At 42.3% G+C, this 20,875-nt stretch overlaps 2 protein-coding genes across 11 annotated transcripts in view; one reads left to right on the forward strand and one right to left on the reverse strand.

Moving 5' to 3' along the window:
* Window positions 1-5,592: 5,592 nt before the first annotated feature.
* Insm2 (INSM transcriptional repressor 2) lies at window positions 5,593-8,668 on the forward strand. Its single transcript, XM_021202751.2, has one exon. The coding sequence runs from the start codon at window positions 6,130-6,132 to the stop codon at window positions 7,609-7,611; it is 1,482 nt and encodes a 493-aa protein (XP_021058410.1). The 5' UTR covers window positions 5,593-6,129; the 3' UTR covers window positions 7,612-8,668.
* An 851-nt stretch (window positions 8,669-9,519) lies between these two features.
* Ralgapa1 (Ral GTPase activating protein catalytic alpha subunit 1) overlaps window positions 9,520-20,875 on the reverse strand; it is a 221,187-nt gene continuing 209,831 nt past the window's right edge. For 3 of the 10 annotated variants that reach the window (XM_029540678.1, XM_029540681.1, XM_029540677.1), the window contains 3 exons: window positions 19,338-19,462; window positions 12,325-12,327; window positions 9,540-10,921 (listed from right to left, as the gene is read on the reverse strand). In XM_029540678.1, the coding sequence (XP_029396538.1) occupies window positions 10,773-10,921; window positions 12,325-12,327; window positions 19,338-19,462 (277 nt within the window). In that variant the 3' untranslated portion in view covers window positions 9,540-10,772. Of the gene's footprint in view, window positions 10,922-12,324; window positions 12,328-18,776; window positions 18,808-19,337; window positions 19,463-20,875 lie in introns of all 10 variants that reach the window. The other 7 variants (XM_021201490.1, XM_021201485.1, XM_029540680.1 and 4 more) reach the window with 6 other exon arrangements.

The raw sequence follows: 20,875 nt of genomic DNA on the forward strand, positions 1-20,875 counted from the left end.
AATAATGTAAAAGCTGATTGTAAAAAAGTAAAAATTCAAATTTACTGCAGTTGATGTACATATGTAAATATAAGTAAATTAAACCTGTTTTACTTTGTTGATAGTTCAAAGCCGGCCTTGAACCTGATGGACAGCTGAGGGGAACCTTGTCCTTTTTTTGCTTTAAAGATTCATTTTTTTTGAAAATGCAATTCTGGGGGCTTTTCTCCATCCTCTTTGTTACCCAGTAAAGACATGGAGACCCGGTATTTTTATTAACCAGCTGCTGGCCCTAAGAGCTAGGCTGACTGAGCTGGTCTGGCTACTCTCCCAGCCACTTCCTAGCCCCATGGTACTGCCACCGTCTTGGTCTTGCCCTGGCTGTCCCTGCTCCACCTGTCCTCTCCTCACGGAGACCTCATGGTGAATCCCCCTCTCTCTGGTCTCCACCAGAACCCCTCACTGGGATCAGAAGTCCTGCCCTATTCTCTCCTGCCCAGCTACTGGTTGATCAGTACTTTATTAACCAATCAGAAGCGATGGAAACAATCTTTATACATCATCAAGACAGGAGATGCCTGGCAATGCCTGTGTCCTGTCTGCAACCAGATTTCTGGGCACCGCAGTCAGCATCTGAATACACAGTGCACAAAGCCATCCCCCAACGATGTTTATTATTTTTAATTATGTGTCTGTGTGAACATGAGTGCACTTGCCCATGGGAAGCCAGAGGTATTGGCTGTCCCGTAGTTGGTTCTAGGCAGTGAGCCACCTGATGTGGGTGCTGGGAACTGAAGCCAGGCCTTCTGCAAGAACAGCCAGCTCGAATCCACTGAACCATGTCCTAAGCTCATGTTGTAGACTTTTAAAATACAATATTAAAGCACACAGCTAAAGGAGCATGAGTCAAGAAAGAGTGAGTAGAATTCAGGTGTCTGATGTCCTTTTATTATCAAAGAAGAATTTTGCTTGATTAAAATGTTACATGGTTCTAAGAACAAGAAAGGCACATAAGTGTAGGGCTAAACTTGTTAAGAGGCACTGATGTATTAGAACCAGACACCACTCTTAACAAGGAACAAAAGAGGAGAGAAAAGAGATGTAATTGATCAAATGCAAAGGCTTTAAGAGAGATGGCAGATTTCATTTCAAATATAATAGCAATTAGGCACAGGATTAGGCTGACCATTCAGTTATGCTAAAACCATCATTAGCTAATAAATAGAGACTGCTATTAGTAGGACTCATTGAAGACATAATCAAAAGGGTGAAAAATGAAGATATATACCTTGGAGACAACAACCAGAAAATGGTGATGTGGCTCCCAAATGAACCAACCAACCAACCAACCAACCAACCAACCAACCAACCAACCAACCAACCAATTAACCAATCAATGCACTTTATGGCAGAAATCCTTCTTGTAGCTAATGAGACTTGATGGTTGGGAAAAGTTCAGTTAGCTAAACAGATGTGGCTGTAATTGATGTGGATCTTGAAATTGTGAGTCTCAAGCTTATATACAGTAGAAGTTGAGAGAACAAAGAGAAAAATCTGTAACTTGCCATCTGGGGAGAGCTTATAGATACATATATATATATATATATATATATATATATATACATATATCTAGTCTTAGCACGTTCAGTTGCAAAATGCATATTCTTTTTAAGTACTTGTATTGGATATTAAGTCTAATATACATATGTAAATAAAGACTGGCTATTCCCCCAGCCAGGCAATGCTTTCAAAGGGGCCCAAGAAACTTGTTTGGAACAAGTGCACACATATAAAGAGTGGGCTGGATCGTCTCCACCCAGGTGAACTTATGGATGGAGACAAGTGTGAGTTTGAGGGCCAACACTGCAGAGAATTCTACTTCATCTTATCAAATTCACATTCCATATTCAACATATTGCTATACCTAATTGAGAGTCAAGGGGAAACACACTTTAAGTTTTCCAGTAAATGGCAGTGAAGGATTCAAACCTGCATTTGTATTTTTTTCTTCTGTGCAGTGAATCCATTTCAGAAAGTACTTATTCCTCTGAGACTGGAAGGAAGGAGGGAGTGTGCTTACAGGAGACTCTGTAATGGTATTTGGGAGCTGTCTTTATACAATGCCGACAAAGGCTTGAGTATCTGTGATGGAGGAGTGCTACACACAGTAAGCGTGTGAGCTGTCTTGGGAGGGAGCACTGTGCTCTGTGTGAGCTGTCTTGGGAGGGAGCACTGTGCTCTGTGTGAGCTGTCTTGGGAGGGAGCACTGTGCTCTGTGTGAGCTGTCTTGAGAAGGAACACTGTGCTCTGGGGTGTAAGGATGACTGAGGAGTTGACCCAGCATGCACGCTGCCCACTGGCAGCTCAAATCCCTCTCCTACATGACACACCGCTGGAAACCCTTTCCTTTGAGTCCAGGCTCAATGTTCTCATGATGTGTAGCTCTCTAAATGAATCCCAATTTCAAAAGGCAGCCAGTCGTTCATGGCCAAGGGATACCACATAGTACATTTTCTCTAATCTCCATGTTTTTTGAAAGTGTGCATCTATTTTACTGCTTAACACAGGGAGAACACTCAGATAAGTATAATTACATAGTTGCCAATCAATTATTTAAACATCATCTAGCATTTCAATGATTAAACTCACATTACCTTTTATCATGTACTGTATTATTTTCTGGCTTGGGCTACCTGCTTCACAGTTCTTCTTCCTTTCCATGTGTCCACATTGTTTCCTCAGGCCACAGCTCTGCTCCCACACAGCCACCAGACTTACCTTCTCAAATGAAGATTTGTGGAATAGAAGCAGGGCAGCAAGAGGAGTTAGGGGAATGAGGAGGGTGTGACAGGATAAAAATGAAGTGTCATGATATATCTGCATGAAAACGTTGCTATAAAACCCATTCTCAGTATACTAAATTAAAAGAATAGCCCCTGGGGGCTTGGGAGATTGCTCAGAGCATGCCTGTAATCCCAACTCTCTGGAAGCAGAGACAGGATCTCAGAAGCAAGGTGGCTAGCCAGACTAGACAAGCTGGGAAGCTCTGGACCCAGACAGAGCCTGCTTCAGGAATCAGGTGAAAAGCAATCTAGGAAGACAACCTCTGACCTCCATATGCATGTACAGCGCCCGTACGCATGCGCACACATGCACACCATCTCTCCAAGCTCAGAGAATCCCCAGTTTAGCTAGGGCTGTCAGGAAAGGTATGAGGTGGCATTCTTTGAGTATAGACCATTGCTTTGATAAATACCATGGCCAAATGAAACCCAGGGAGGAAGTGGTGTGTTTAGTCTTACAGGCTATAGAGCATCATGGAGGAAAGCGGGGCCCAGGGGCAGAAACTAAAGCAGAGGACATAGAAGAATGCTTAGTGGCTTGGTCCCTTCGGCTTCATCAGTTTGCTTTCTTATACAGAGCAGTCCCATCTTCCTAGGAAGGACACTACCCATAGAGCCGGGGTGCTCCTACATCCATCATTAATCAAGAAATGCCACGTAGAGATGTCTGTAGGCCTATGTGAAAAAAAGTTTCCTCTTTCCCAGATGTGGTGGTTTGAATAGGCATGGCCCCTATATCCCCAGTAGCCTTCTTTCTATTGTCGTGACCCCCCTTTCCTTAAAATTTTCTACATTTAAATCAATTTCATCCCACAACAAGAAAATTAAATCTTGAGAGATGATTCAGCGTTCATGAATTTTTGCCAAAGTGCAACAGAGCAGAGAGGGAACTTGTCCCCACTGTCAAGAGAAAGGGGGTGGGTGACACCAAGATCGCACATAAACCTCATCTTTATCGTGTGTCTTAGTGTGAGAACAGAAAGGGTTGCTGGCACTCTGAAGAATCTCTTAGGATAGCCCATGGGAGGCACACACCGAGTCCTATATGTTACCAGCATTTTAAAGTCTATTTTTTTAACTGAAGGAGTGACTTTCCGCTGGCAGGGTCAGGTCTCTCTGGTAGGGATCTGGGGAATGTCCACAAGCACACAAGTCGGTTTCATGTTGAGCGATCCTAGGGAAAGCTGCCACATTTAACCTTAGCCGTGTGTGTGTGTGTGTGTGTGTGTGTGTGTGATATTCTTTTTATTTCTGATCACCAGAGCCATGTATACTTTTTGCAGGGCACTTTAAAGATCTAAAAACTGCAAAAACTATTAAAATTCTTACTAAGTGGATGAGCATCACAACATTTCCATATCCTTCCTCACTGAGCTCTGCAGTACACAAGCACCTTCACATCCCGGGGCTTGTGCTTAGTGTCATAATGTACTCTGGGTTATGTTTGATGCTGATGGCTAACTCATCATCTTCAGTAAAGGTGAGTTCCTCGACGTAATCTCAACTTATTTACAATCACCAATAATACTGTGGTAAAGAGTTTTCTTTATCCATATTTTCTAGAAAGTTGTTAATTAAAAATGAAAAAAAAATCCAGGTGTACTCTGTGGTATTGTTTTCCAGGAAGGTTGTTATTGAAGAGGGTGGGGGAGCAGCACTGGAGCTGGTGGAAAACGTGAGCCAATATGCTTTGGTTCAGGGGAAAAGCCCCATGAGTAAGGGGTAGGTTAAGATGAATTTGAGTGAGAAGTCAGGACCTAGGGAACTGACATGTCGGAAATGACCAGCTTGGGAAACCGAGCTTATCAACCTACTTAGCACCTTAGCATTTTAATGATTCGGGTTAGGAATGTTGATTGTAAAATCTCACACTTACTGCACACCGCTCGCTCTACACTGTCTAATGGAAAGCATCATAACCGCTGGGCTTAATCCAGTCCTTAAGTACAGCAGGACAGAACAGAAAACCAGAGGAGCCAGTGTATTTGGTTAAGTATTATTTTGTGAAACTTGTTTGCGTGTGTGTGTGTGTGTGTGTGTGTGTGTGCGCGCGCGCGCGCCTGCTTAAGCATAACCTGATGCATCACCAGAGATAAATAAACCTTCATGTCTCTTTCCTTAAATACTGTCCTCCATGTAAAATTACTTCACTGATGATAGGACTCTTAGCCTGCATTCCACTTTTACTTAGTCTTCTTTCAGTTCTGTTTATCGAGGAGCTCCGAGCAAGGTTCTTTCCCTTTCCTCTTCTCACATTTCGTGGGTTTTGTTATAAAGGCTGATGTGGTACCTCTGTCGAATAGGGTTAATTATTTCACTGTTCAGTTAGTACTACAAACCTACAAATCTCTTCAGGTTCACAACAACAACAACAACAATAACGAAGTGCCCGGCTGGTGGCAAGGGGCCCAGAGGACAATCTGTTGAGTTGGTGTACTGCACATCTTTTGCAGAGTGTCTCTTGTCATGTAGAGGGAAGCAGGTGTAATGCCGATTCCACCAGCATTTCTCACTCAATCTCCTCCATGCTAAACAGGCCAGTTAGGCATTAAGTCATGTCTCTGGGTAGCTTAAGTGGAAAGTGTGAACAGAGAAACCACTTTATGTGAGGACAGTCGAAAATTAGATCCTTTCCCCTCCCCACTCCTCTTCCCCAAGGGAGGGGACACTTATCAGCCAAGAGCTCGGCGCCCGAACCGTGCAGCGTCCTGAGCTCCAGAGGTTTGCCAGCACGCACGATCTGCGGCGCCGAGAGCTCTTCTCCCCAGATGAATTCTCATAGTATCACAGAAGCGCACAGTCCCGATCGATACTGGATGGCAGACGTGCTCCCGCCGTCAAGTGTAGGCACAGGGCGGTGGATTTAGCCGCCCTGCAGTTCGCTCACAGCTTCTCATCAGCTCAGTACTGGCAGAGGGACGTTAACCCGTTCCCGCGCTGATTCCCGCCCTGTCGCGGCGGCCGTCCCTCTGTCCTCACGAGGCGGCCGAACCTTTCAGAGCGACGCCCAGGCGCCGGCCCGGTCAACTCTCGGCGCGTGGCGGGCTGGTGGCTCCTGGATCCCCAGTACGAGGTCCCCGGAGGCTGCACTGGGCGCCCCAGGCCCCTTCGTGCCCGCTAGCCTTCCCGCGTCGATGTCCGGGCGCCCCGCCGGGTGGAGGCCCCGCCCCGGGACCCGCTCCCACTCCTGATTGGCCGGCACAGCCGGAGGGGCCCGGCCCGGTCCGGCCCGGCGTCTCAGCTATAAAGCGGGCGGCCGCATGCCCGGCTCGGTCCAGCCCTCCTAGCTCGGGGCACCCGACCCACCATGCCGAGGGGCTTCCTGGTGAAGCGAACCAAGCGCTCGGGCAGCTCCTACCGCGCGCGCCCGGTGGAGCCGCTTTTCCCTCCTCCGGGTCCCCTCGCGGCGCAACCCTCGCCGGAGGAGCCTGGTCGGGGGCTGTTGGGGTACCCCTGCCTCGCACCCCCGCAGGACGGCGCCGAGTGGGGCGCTGGTGGCGGCGACGGTCCCGGCCCCAGCCCCGCGAGGCCGGCGGGCCCCGAGCTGCGCCGCGCGTTCCTGGAGCGCTGCCTGCGCTCGCCGGTCTCCGCCGAGTCCTTCCCCAGCGCCACCGCCTTCTGCTCCGCGGCGCCCGCGGCCGCGACCTCCGGGGAGCAGTTGGTACCGCCGCGGGTCCCTGTATCCGTCCCAATCCCCGTCCCCGTGCCCGCCCCGCATGGCCTCCAGCGCCGCGGTAAGAGTGCCCCAGGCTGTGCCTCAGCGCCCGCAGCCGTCAGGAAACCTAAAGCGGTGAGGAGGCTGAGCTTCGCAGATGAGGTGACCACGTCCCCGGTGCTAGGTCTGAAGATCAAAGAGGAGGAGCCCGGGGCTCCTGCACGGGCTCTGGGCGGCGTCCGTACCCCGCTGGGGGAGTTCATCTGCCAGCTGTGCAAGCACCAGTACGCAGACCCCTTCGCTCTGGCTCAGCACCGCTGCTCCCGCATCGTGCGCGTCGAGTACCGCTGTCCCGAGTGCGACAAGGTCTTCAGCTGCCCCGCGAACCTCGCCTCCCACCGCCGCTGGCACAAGCCACGTCCCACGCCTGCTTGCCCTGCGAGTAAACCTCCCCACGCGCCTCTGACTCCTCCGGACCCTTCCCTGGCAGCGGGCAAGGAGAATGGCCGCGTGCCGCGGACCGACGATCAGCACCCTCAGGCTCCGGACAGCTCCGGGGACGGTCAGCACCGGGACAGCGCCCCGCGACCCGGCCTACAGGCTCTAGTGCACCCGGAGTCCGCACGACCCCAGGCTCCCTACCCTGAGGTGATTCTAGGGCGCAACGGGCCGGGGCCAAGCGGTGCCAACGCAGGAGCGACATCCGAGGTCTTCGTGTGCCCGTATTGTCACAAAAAGTTCCGTCGCCAAGCCTATCTGCGCAAGCACCTGGGCACCCATGAGACGGGCTCGGCCCGTGCACCAACCCCGGGTTTTGGCTCGGAGCGCACGGCCCCACTCACCTTTGCGTGCCCGCTTTGCGGGGCGCACTTTCCGTCCGCGGACATTCGAGAGAAGCACCGGCTGTGGCACGCTGTCCGCGAGGAGCTGCTGCTGCCCGCCTTGGTCGGGGCTCCTTCGGAAGCAGGCCCCGGAGGGGCATCCGATGGTAGCACTCAGCAGATTTTCTCCTGCAAGTACTGCCCGTCCACTTTTTTTAGCTCCCCAGGCTTGACCCGGCACATCAATAAGTGCCACCCCTCCGAAAGCCGGCAAGTGCTGCTGCTGCAGATGCCACTGAGGCCTGGCTGTTGAGGACCGAGGCCTGTCGAGATTTCGAGAATGGCTTGGAGAAAACAATACAGGAACTCCTGTGGGGCTCTCTTCATCTTGCAATTTCCAGTTTCCTTCCCATACCTCCCTCTTAAAACTCTTTCAGTCATGATCTGCCTCAGGCGAGGGCAACAAGATGTAAAACCCCCTCTCTAGAGCAGGTATGTATTTGGCATAAAAATTCACGGTCAACGTTGACAGCTTCAAGTCCTCATTCCCACTAGAATGGGATTTCCCCTTCCTTAAAACGCTGGAGACCCCAATGGATTCCCTTGGGTTTGTAGTTCCTATGGAAAATCGCAGTGAATGCCTGCAAGTCTGTCTACACAAGAGTCTACCTAAAGTGGTAGTCACCAACGTTTTTTCCTTTTGCCACCACAGGCACTTAAGTCAGATTTTTTTTTTTTTGTCTTGTATATTCTGTGAATCAAGCTATGTGACTGATGTCAAACCTGAAGGGAGGGAAGACTCAGACCCGCGTAAATGGACAGGAAATCTGAAGTTGTTGCTGTCTGGTGTGATAATGTCCCTGGGACTTTATTTCCTTAATTGAATGTATTAGTCCCTTTTTTTAAATTAGGCGTTGGAGGCAGGGAAGGTGTTGCTTAGTAAGAAGGAGCTGGTGTGCCCTCTGAAGTTTACTATTTCATGTGCTGAATTAGGAGCTACTTAAACATTTTCTTTTACATAACTTTAAAAAAAATACAATACTCGTCCCTAAAGTGTGAATGTTTTTATAGCAAGATTTCACTTAAATTATGTAATGATTATGCTGTAAATCTGCTGCATATTACATCATAAACTGCTCGACCTAAGGGAGATGTTAACACCTGCACTCTACCGTGAACTGAATGGCAATTCACTCAATATTTTATGTTTTCTTTTCAGGAGTAACTTTTGGATTTCTTTTTGTAAATCATATTCAGTGTGTATTCTGTAACTATTCCCTCAATAGCCAGAGTCTGGGACACTGGCAGAGAGCTCTTTGACAAATGGATTTGTAAGAATGGTTCCGCCTAATAAATGTATGTAGACTGTGCTTGCTTTATTCTGTCTTAAGAAATGGTTGAATACAGTGTATTTTTAAAGACACATTTCTTACCTCCTCAGTGTTTTCCTTTAGATTCTGAGAGACTTATTCTGACAGAATACAAAGGCAGGAGATACTGTATCTTGCAAATGAATATAATGGTGCTGAAATGCAATAGGAATTCCTCCTTTGAAGTCTAGCTGCAGACTATAGCAGCGCCATGCAAGAGAGAATAGCAACTACTTTTTAAAACTGTGCGGAACACCTCACCATGAATGCAACAGAGAATAGAACAAGTTTTTTTTTGTTTTTTTGTTTTTTGTTTTTTGTTACCTGGAGATGACAGGAATTAAATAAGTGGTGCTAATTAGTTTCATTGTTTCAAGTCAGCATTTTCTCCCCATCTTGTTACCAGTTATCAATCCAACAGAAATATGGAAGGAGTTAAATTTGATTTTTCCTTTGAAAACTTCTTTCTGTTGGCTGCAGGGAAACTCTCTACAGTGTTTAATCACATTCCTACAGACTGTCTTTTCTCATTTGATTGTTCTTATTTATAAGATTAATTTCCATAAAGAAGTGCACGGGAACTCTAAATATTTGCTTAGAAAAAATTGGTAGAAACTTCTATTCCCGAAAATATATTTAAAAACCCTGAAAATGTAAAAAGTCCAATTCCAAGAGTTGGCCATATTGATTTTGGTCCTTAGTGAGTGCCTGCATTGACGTGGGGGGGGGGGGGGACATGATCCTGATGCTGAGAACGAACTCAATTCTTTACTTTTCATGATTAGCTAAGATACCACAGGGGTATGTTTCAGCTCCCAGTGTCTGAAAATACACACAACAGAATATGATCATGGACAGGAAGTGTGAAGAATATTTTTATTTTGTTTATTAAATACCATGTCATCTTTTTGTCCCATTACAAATCTGTAGACACTACATGAATGATACATAATTTATATTCTGTGGTTTGTCAGGATGATATATTTACACATGCAGTTGGTATCAATCATGCTACATTTCCTTAGGAGATGCCCATGTTAAACAAAAGGAGGCTGCTTATTTACTACAGGAAATACTTCTGGAGGTGGGGTGCATACCAACCTGCACCTGCAGCCAAATTTAGTACTAAAATATTATATTTATATTATATTATATTATATTTAACTTAGACTTGTGGGTCATGTTCCATTGCTTTTTAACAATACACATAATTTGAGCAAAAACAAGTTTTCCACCTTTTTCTCCATCACCTTTTTTTGGTACTTAAGAAAGTACACAGACACACCAGGATAAACTGGTCAATAGTAAAGGACCAGAGCCTCAAAACAGAAACAGCATTTAACAGTGATGCTACCTAAAAAAGCAGAACAAAGTTGTCTGGAAGCTAAACAGAGATCAAAGTTCAGTGGCGATTTTCCTGGGTATTGAGTGTGCTGTCATCTGCACTGCCAGGAAGTGAGACACCGACTTGGGAAGGAACTGTTACCACAGGTGAGCAATTTCAGGTGGAATCTGAGCTGCTGCACTGCCGGGAAGAGTGTTTCTCTGTAACACACACACTCTGTGTACAGCCTATGTGACAAACACATGTGCAGACTTGCTCTAGTTTTCTAAACGCTTCCATTAATGTAAATGTGTAGCTCTGGGCTGTGAGGGACTGTGTGCTTGCCTAGCATGCTTGGGATACTGGCTTCCATTCCCAGCACCGCCAAAAAAATTAGTAAGAACTATGTAGTTATTGAATCATAAAGTTGTAATGAGGCACAATAAATAACACAAGACTATATGTCCAATTATATTTTGTCTCAACATTCATCATGAACTTGAAGGTAACACCACTTAGACATGATTATCTAGGAACATCAAGTATGGAATAAAACTCAACCCTCAAAATATGGCAGCTTGGAGTGTGGAAAAAAACTGAATTAAATAAATAGTCCAAATTTAAAATAGTAAGTTGAAAACTACTTGAAGTCCAGTGTTTTTTCAAATAAATGCACAGGAAGGAGCATGTGTGTTATAGCAAACAGGCGAGGCCTGAAAGAGTTAACACGACTGCTGCTCAGGGCGGCTACTGCTGCTCACTGCCAGGCTGCTCGTCTGCTTAGGATTTATTGGCTGAGCCAGAGGACCGACGCAGCTTCATGGACATGCGGCTTTTGCTAGTTCGAGGAGACATGGGAGAGGCCAGATCAGCCCCGTCTACCTGTGCTGCTGTGGGAGCGTCACTGGGTGGAATCTCTGGGTAGGATCCTGCAGGAAAGACGAGCACATTAGGATTCTTCAGCTTCTCACACCAGAACAGCCTTTCTGCTGCTAATCTGAAGCAGGATTCCAACCCTTTGTAAGGACTTTAGAGGTAAAAAAATTAAGTCCTAGACTTGTTCCCCAAAGCTTACTAAAACCCTGTGATCTGGTGACTCATGCCATCATATTAAGGAAAGCAACCATCATCGGTCCTGGAAAAAGCAACTGGAAGTAAAATCTTTGGGCCTGAAAGAACAGGGATCCAAAGCAGCACTGGCATGCAGGGAAGGGCAAAGGAAGTGAGAAGGAAGAGCAGCCTGATCACTGACAGCCGGAGAGGATCTGACACTACCACACGCAGGCTCCAAACCAGAAGCGCCTTAGGAGACCATGCTCTGCACTTAAGTAGGCTACAGAAGGAGGAGACAGATCCTTGGGAGAAATACAGGGATTTTCATTTGAAAGTTGGAAAGAAGAGACAAACTGATTTTAGGAAATGTCTTTAGACATCTGCCTTTGTGTTCCTCAGCTCAGACTTTATAGCTAGCAGTAGGACTAGCAGATACAGTTTTAAAATAGGCAAAGCACATCCGAGGAAAACCCTGTTTCACTTAGAGGGCAGCTCTTCCAGAGCATCACTGATACTCGGGAATAGTTATGCTAGTGTTTCTACATAATGAAATACTTATGCTTAAACTGAAGGTATACATATTTGTAAAAGAAAAAAATGTACTCCTTATACAGATCCTACTGAGATATATGTTAAGAATATATACCACCCAAGGAATTCTCCAAAGTACTTTTAAAGACTAAATGGCACAATTATACGTAGGGACAAATACACGTATCTAATGGAGACTAACTTGTCACTGTGGCCCGCCCAAGGTATCTTCTCTAACCCTTCCTAACTGAGATGAAGCTGGCCTAGTAAATAAATAAAGCAGGAAGCATTTTGTTTATGTTTACTCTTGCCAAAGATCTGAGTTGGGTCACAGCAATGCAGACTGGACTATCCAGAGACTCTATGTCCACAATTCACCTAGGGAAACCTGGCACAAGGGTTGGAAAAGCCAGCGAGGAGAGGTAGCTGAGCTTCCTGGGGCAGGTAGGTGCTGCTGTGTGGAAAGGTCTTCCCTCCCAGGGCTGTTACTTGAGGGCAGCGTCTCTAGCAGAGGTTTGGAAGCACAGAGCTAGCAGTGCATGCCTTTCTGCTGTGAAGGAAGAAATGGACTAGCGAGCAGAGTGGAGAACAAAAGAGCCAACAGAGGCAGACATGAGGGAGACTGCAAGCATGGGTTACCCGAGCAACACAACACCAGGTTTCTATTATGAACACAACTGGCATGCAATGGGTTAAGGTGCTGATGCTCCACAATGGCCATTGCCCCAAGGTCAGATGCCATACTTACCAACTAACAAAACAAGTTCAAATAGGAAAGAGAACAGGAAAAGAGTCCGTGAGAGAGCTGAGAAACATCTACTGTCTAATGTGTTCACTGCACTGAGACTGTCTTACAATTCAGTCATAAGATCTTTAGATAGACAGTATAATAGGATAATAGTCACATTAAAATGTTTAAATTTCATGTAATTAAAACTAAGAATTTAAATTCCTTGCTACACTCACCATATTCAAGTGCTGAGTTAGTTGCTCCCATCTTGGACAGAGCAGACACCTGACATGTATATCACCACGGGAGTTTTACTGAAGAGCACTGCTTTCAAGCATCTCAGTAAGGAATCTTTACTCCCGTAATTCTTACTCCTCAAACCCAGTATTAAAGAATCTTTGGAGCTGTCTCCACTGGCTGAAACTCTAAGTCTTGAAGGCAGTTTGACAGTGAGAAGCACTGTTCTTTCACTACTTTTAAGCAACAGAAAAGAAAGCTGATCTTTGGGTAGTGATTGCACATCCTGCTCCTCTAGTTAGAAAATACTTTCTTCAAAACCAGCAGGTTTCCTATGTCTTTATTGTCTCACAATTTGGTCATAAGACCTCAAGATAGGCACTGTGTAATGAGACAGCTATAGCCACATTAAAATGACTAAATTTCATGTAATTAAAATGAAATGAATGGAGGCACAGCCGGGTAGGTCTCAAGCTTACACTCTTGAATGAAGCGTGGGGACTGTACTCTGCACAGCCACAGTCCGTAGCAGCTCCCAGGAGGCAGGCCTCAGTATTGGATTTGTAAAGGATAAAGTCACACTTGCCATCTCCTACTATATCCTACTTTTCCTACTTATTGATTTACATCGTATGAATCATAAAGATATTCCTGAGTTATTTCTATCATTCTGCATCTTCCAGGGGAGCTTGAAAAGTACCCAGGGCTCCTATTTCTATGCACTAACCCTCTGACTCCACAGCACTCCACAGACTGTGTCTACATTTGACTGTACAAGGTGATATACACTGCATGCTGATCACAATAAACTATCATAGATGATATCATGGATATGACCTTGGGAGGCACCACAGACATTTCAAATGGAAACATAAACGTTTTCTTAAAATTTAATTTGGTTTGGTCTGTATTATCTGCTGACAAACATGACCACTTTAAAAGTTCCTAAAGTTATTGGCTAATAAAGTCTTTAAAATATTGTAACTTTGAAAGTATCTTCAATTAGACAAACCACAATGGGAATGTGTCAGAGTGGGGTCCGAGGCTTCTGGTCTCTTGCTTTATTACAATAATAATTATATATTTACATCTATTATCTGTCTGTCTGTCTCCCTCCCTCCCTCCCTCTTATCTACATACCTACCTATTCTCTCTCCTCTCTCTCTCCTCTCTCTCTCTCTCTCTCTCTCTCTCTCTCTCTCTCTCTCTCTCTCTCTCTGCATAGGTGGATGTCATGATGCATGTGTGGAAGTCAGAAGGTAGCTTGTGAGAGTCAGTTCTTTACCTCTACCATGTGGCTCCTGGGGAACTGAACTCTGGCTGTCTGGCTTGGTGGCAAGCACCTTATCCGCTGGTCCATCTCTTGCTTTATTAGTTATTTACTTGGGCAAGCTGACTGGAGTAATTTTCTTATTTGTGAAATGGAGACAACAATAATTACCTTGTTAAGCTGTGGAGATTAATAGTGTGTAGCAGAGTCTGGTATGTAACAGGTACAAAGTTAAGTATGGCTACATAAAAAGCTCACAGAGTAAATGGGAGGCTTTGAATCACAACAGTTGAGGATTTGGAAGGAAGGGTAGAAACTATTAGAAATATTTTTTGGAGTAAATGATCACCTATGAAATGTAATCATTCCAACGTGGAGAATATCTGTAACATACATTTAGATTTAACTTCTAGAAATCAAAGGGGTTATCTTCTCTTATGTTGACAGTGCTATAAAATACAACCTTAAAGGTCAGATTATCCCAATAAACCTACTGTTTTTTAATGTTGTTTACAGTCAATGATTAAGATTACATAGCCTCAGCCCCAAACTATCATAAAGGAAGCAACACATTATTCAAAACAAACTGAACAGAAATACAGACAAACAAGTGGTTTCATTGTAAGCCATTCAAAGACTATTACTGTAGATCTGAATAAACCAGGCCAGGCGTCTTGCATTTTACCTCTTGACAAATGAGAAAACTGGCAGGGCAGACTGATTTGACTTCATGTGGTATAAATGTCAGGACTACAATTTAATTCCAGATCAATTTGATTTCAAAACATACGTTTTCCTTGGCAACCCTAGAACTCTTTTTAAAAGGACTTTTCAAGAGAAAAAGTAGAGCCCCACCAACAGTTTCTGAGCTGTAAACATGGTGGGTACTGAATAATCTCCCCCCCTTCCTCCTGCCTTCCCTCGCTCCCCTTCTCCCCTAGCAACAGCAAGGGGGCGGGGCCGAGAGCAGCCTCCCTTGCTGGCCAGTGTGGTGCTGAGATCAGGAGCTCTGAAGGCAGGCAGGGGCAGGACAGTGCTGACCTTACCACCTGTGTGTGTGTGTGTGTGTGTGTGTGTGTGTGTGTGTGTGTTGGGTGGTGGTGGTGGGACGGGCCATTTCTTTCTCCTTGTAAAATTGCACAGAATGCTGTTAGAATTGAATGAAAGGGACCACAGACTGCAGTAGGCAGTGTCCCACACTCAATCATTACTTTATTATTTTTATTATAAAAGCTTTACATCCAAATGAATGTTCTATATGAAAGGTGAACTCAGCAATTATTTCCACAGATTATGTTACTTAAGTCAGTTTTATCTACTGGTCAATAGCATAAAAGCCAAACTTCCAAGTTCAAGATACTGAACAGAACATATTCAGACTAACCTCCTGAGTAGACTGAGCAGGAATCTGATTTTTAAAAGTATCAAACACATTTATAGATTGTGCTAATATACTCAAGAAAACTGATTTTCATATCGGCACTTATAAGTAATGTTTAGTTTTTTTTATATAAGTATCTTCTGAAGGAGCTGAAATATTTTATTTTAGATTATTTAAATGTCTTGGAGGAAAGTTTAAAATAGCATTAAAAAGACATTGAGCTCAAAGTACCTAAACCATTGTCTAATTCTGCTGACATGTCTTCCTTAAAGATTCAGAAAGGCTGACAGCCAGCCACACAGCCGAACCTACTTACACATGTGTTCCTAGCATGGGATTAACAGCAAGACTGAGGTTAGAATGAGGGGAGCTGGGTGCCACTCTGTCTTCACAGGCACCCTAAGTTCTTGTTTCTAATTTTGATGACATAATTTATTTTAATAATTATATTTTAGAATTTGTTAACTTTTATAATGAAATAATTTTTATAATTTTTCTCTAGATAAAAATCTAATCATAGATTTTTCTAAAAGTAATTATATGTATATGTATAGATGTATCTATATGTACATATTATACATGTTGGTAATAAAGTTATCAGTCAACTCCTTAACTGTTAAAGAATTCAATAGCTAAGATGTTGAAAAACAACCCAAAAGAAGGTAGTAATAGAGGCTTACAAGTAATTTCAAATATACTACCCAATCTTTATGGTTGATATAATAAAAATACATAGTACTAGAATAATTATGGGTGCATTTTTAATGGAGAAATTGAGAAAGACAAACTATTTATTGTGTACACAGTAAAAGTAGAATTATGTTCCTTAATAGCACTTTATAATTTTTATTATAAAAAACACCCCAGGACAGTATTGAAAAAAGAAGGTAACATTAGGGAAAAATATGAATATTTTAAAATTATCACTGTAATCTGGCCAGGGTCAAGATTTTTGTTTTCAAGTTTACAGCTAGAAGAAATGTACTATATATATCTATATCTATATGTATGTGTGTGTGTGTATATATATATTTTTGATATTTTCACAATATCTTTGATATTTTTCACATTCATTTCTGACAAAGATAAAACAATTTTTCCTGTAACTTTTTTTAAAAAAATGAAAGGTCAAGAAAAATTTAATAACATTTTAATGTAGTTATGGAAGATCAACACGGTGTGACATCACAGTATTTCCCTCAATGACCTTAGGGATGAAAATAATTTCCCTTAAGTTATCAGTCTAGTGCACAGACAGTACATTTTGAGAAAATACAGTTATAAAATTTATGGATCAATTATGGTGCACTGAAATCTCCCATATCTATTTAAGTAAAGTTACATGAAAAATCTTTTTAAATTTAAATGTCATCACTATTAGTAGATACTGTTAACCAGGAAGTTTTACATGAACAGAATTATGTAAACACACACACACACACACACACAGAGTTTCTTCCCCTTTTAGGTCATGAGCTCAGCTAGGGCTCTGAGTCTGGTAAACACATATTCTACCACTGGGCTCTCCTCGCATTCCCTGAAGAATACAGTTTTCATGACTACTCCACTGAGTCTAGATAAAGTATATTACTGTGTTGGTGACAAGAAATGTAACCTGTAGACTATCATTTTTTTAAAAACTTAATTTCAAGGTTATTACTATTGACTAGTATTGCTTTATATACAAAGGATATCTAAAGTTGACTCTCGATTGCAACAATCCATTTCCTGAATGGAACAAACTTTATGATTAAAAATGAATTTGCTCATGGGTGCTGGCTGGTGCAAGTCTATAATCCTAGTGCTCAGAGGAGTTCAAAGCTAACCTAGGCTATACAGTAAGACTCTGTCTAAAACGACAACAACAACAACAACAACAACAACAACAACAACAACAACAAACACTATACTATGTCGGTTCTGCAAAGTAGCAGTCAGGTTCAAATTGTTATGTGGCTTGTTTCACAGTTTCTCATTTTGACTAAAAGTTTAAAAGATAGTTTTCTATGTAAGAGGTGAAATATGACAGGAAAATGAAGAGAAATAAATGGAAGAAAAAATTATTCTTCGGATATTATGTTTTGTGGCTATAGTTTTTATTGTGTTAAACTGAATACCATTCTGATAAAAATTTGTCATAACTATTAAAGTTTGTAAAAGTATACTCAGCAATACAGCTATGTCATTCAGAGGTAGAATACCTTTTATAAAAACAGTGCATGTTTCTGATGGTCCTAAAGGCAGAGACAATTTTAAAAGTTAACTAAAAAATTATAACACATTATTAGGTCCATGTTTAAATTCACATTTTTATTTATGTTTAGATAATAGTCACATCAAGTATCTTGTTGAATAAATTCATAATAAGATTGATATATTAAGAATGAGGTCAACAGAGCTTTGAATGGCTGTGGTAACAACATCCTGTGCTAATGTCTCCGAAGATCAAAATACTACTTATTTCCTATGTGTGTATTTGCTACATGTGCAGGAAAGTACAAAGAATGAGAAGAAAACTTTAAGATATCAAGTACTAAGGATTTTTGCTGGTGAATAACAACAGAAATGGAATAGGACTTGTACACTGAAGCAGAGAGCAAGCTGAGTGAGGGTCTACCAGTATTTTCTGGTCATGAAACTTGTGGCTACAAATGTATCATTCCTATCTCTTTAATAAGGTGTTCTCTGTGACTGACAATTACAGAGCCCAGAAGACAGAAATACTTTCATCATGCTGCTCACTAATCTACCTTTGATACCCTTCGTTCCCCTTTTTATCTTACTGCAAACTGATTTAATAGTTGTATATAGTGTCTGTCTGTGAAAGCGAATCCTTCACTTTTTTCTTATTTTCAAAGGATTTAACCCAGCATGAGATATTTTCTCTTTGCTAGGGCTTTTATATTATTTGGAAGGTGTCTAAGTTCTTTGGTAAAGTTATTTTTCTGATGGAAAATTATTACTGGAAGGAAAGTTTTAATTTAATTAATGAAATCTTAAATGAGAATTATATTTTATTTAAAAATAGATTAGGTTAAAATGTGTTATGAATTTAAATTTATTGGAAATAAAAGTGTGTTTGATGTAAGAAGAGTCAGAAGTAGTTTCCTGTGGCCAAGTCCCTAGTGTGCTCTTTATGCTGCCCTTGTGTACCACAACTCAGTGCTTAGTGCAGTGCAAGGCACACAGACAAAACCCAAAGGATGAGTTCAGCTATTGGTAACAATAGAATGCATTGCAAAAGTACAAAGACACATGATGTCAGTTCCATAGAGCTACTTTTTCATGCTGAGAAACAAACAAACAAACAAACAAACAGAAGTCAATACAACCAGGGGACTCACTCTACTCAGGGAGCCCTATCATGAGTTAACTTTATCCCCAAACCGGGTTAGTGTTTCATGCAGACCTGGGTTAGTTAGCACAAATCTCGGGGAACAATTTAGTGATAATTTTTGAAATGTTTAGTATGAACCAGGCCAGTGTTAAGTTTTCTTACTGCTGAGTTATAAGCACAGTGCTTGCTAACTCTGGAATAGGAGATGGAGAAGGACAGAAGTTTTGGTTGACACTTTGTCTTACCTTCAGATAAACAGAACTGACACTTAATGATCTAAAGAGGGAAAATAAAATAAATAAAACAATCATAAGAAGTGCACGATATTACAGAAAGGAAGGCCATGAGTCATTTTTATTGCTGATTTCTTTAAAATTAGTTAAATGTATTAATGCAGTACCCTCTTAAAATCTTCAAATATTATAACATAATTTGCTGTACTAAATGCTTTTAATCTAGACTGGTTTAGCTTTACTTGTAAAGTTAGAGATGGTAACACTGTATTCTTGGCCATGACATTTGATCCTCTGCAGTTGAGAGTTCCCTCTGCAGATACTTCAGATTCTCATGAAAAGCAAGAGCCAGTAGATATGGTAAGATATGGATCATGTACTTTGATGAAGATTACTGGATATTTAAGGAACCACAGTTAGATGAAAGAAAACAAATTAAATTTACAGGCTAAACTCAAACAGTCATGAATAATATATTTCTATGATCAGAATTTTATTCAATCAAGATTGAGAAGAAAAGGGTATTGCATTTTGGGTTTGTGACAAGTGACCAGCACTTTCTTTCGCTCTTACCTGCTTCAGCAGGGAAATGATGGTAAGGAGCTGGAGAGAAAACCTGTGCTGCAAAGTCTTCAAATGTTGTCGGCTCTAAGTGGTGCTGGACAACTGTTTGCAGGTACCGTGCTCTCTCCTCATAGCTGATTCCTTCTGTTAAGGATGGACTGAGATGCGCTGGACATTGTGAACAAGCACATTTTGAGAGAGCACAATAGTGCATCATTAGTGTACTGTTCTTTGTTCTAATACATGACTACAAGTACCACCTTTTAAAGTATAAAGATGTATTGCTTAATGGAAGTTAATTTCTCTTGACTCCACGACAAATGATAGTTTAACAGAAAGTTTACTAGAGAATAATTATAATGCCGATTTATTATTAGAATAGTTTGAGAAAAGATTCAACTGTTAGCTGGCCAGTCTTGCACATCTTATCTTGTTAATCAACTTTTATCTGCAGATTTACTCTCAAAAGCCATTCAATAAAATTACACCGCAGCCTAAATACCATGTCCCAAATTTCCCTTTTTTTATTTGTAAAGGCTTACTGTGAAATTCCTGCATATCTTCCTCAGTTTTAAAAAAATCCCTGTATTTTCTCAACAATTGTTCTCATTTTGAATGGAAGACTACTGTTGCTATAATCCTCAAATAACTCCATGCAGTTAAGATAAATGCATAGCTGAATCTGTGTGTCAGGAAAAAAAATACCCCATCAATTACAACACTGAAACGAGCATGAAATTTGCAAAGAGTCCACAGGACTCCTCAGTACTGTCCAACAAAGCATCTACAGGACCCTGACACTGACAGAGAGAGACTGTACTTCTGTCTCAGCACATATTATTCCCTGATACTATTGACAAGCAACCAGTACCTGGAAGTGTTGTTGCTTTTGAACAACCCACTCCAGGCTTCCTGTTTCTGCAGGTCTGATTGTGCTGTTAGCAAGAAAGGGAGAGAATATTTCTGTTGTTCATGAAAGCAACTATGGAAATGGCTGTCAAAATGCAGAGCAGCAGGTAGCAGCAGACAATTATCAGGAGAAAGCACATGCCGACTTCGTGTCGTATAGTTCCTGAACTGAGAAATCACCTAACGTTTCTTCTTGAGGCTTTAAGTTTTCCTGCTGTACTTGGTGTGCAATGTTGACATTTAAACAAAGACAATGAAAAGACATTTAAATAGGACAGCAAAAATCCACCCATTGGTATTGCTTTTTCCATTGATTTCCCCCCACCAAGAGCCATTTTCTAGTCTTCCCATCGTAAAATTTGTTCTCTTTTAAAAATTACAATTCAGTATTTCAGTTCTATAATTCTAGGAAGTACAACTCAAACTAGGAAAAATCATTTGGGAGATAATTTAAACTGATAATTCAATGGACTATATCATGGACAGTTACATTCACAAAAGTTTACTAAGAGGTGGCAAAAAAGCTTGCTAGTCAAGAGGCAAGATGGAATACCCACTGTGGCTTGACTTTGAAGGATCATTTGCCCTTTTAATGGCTTGTATACTATTTTCTTGGATTACAATTTATGTTTTTGCAT

Source organism: Mus pahari, chromosome 7 (genome assembly GCF_900095145.1).
Source record: "Mus pahari chromosome 7, PAHARI_EIJ_v1.1, whole genome shotgun sequence".
NCBI lineage: Eukaryota > Metazoa > Chordata > Mammalia > Rodentia > Muridae > Mus > Mus pahari.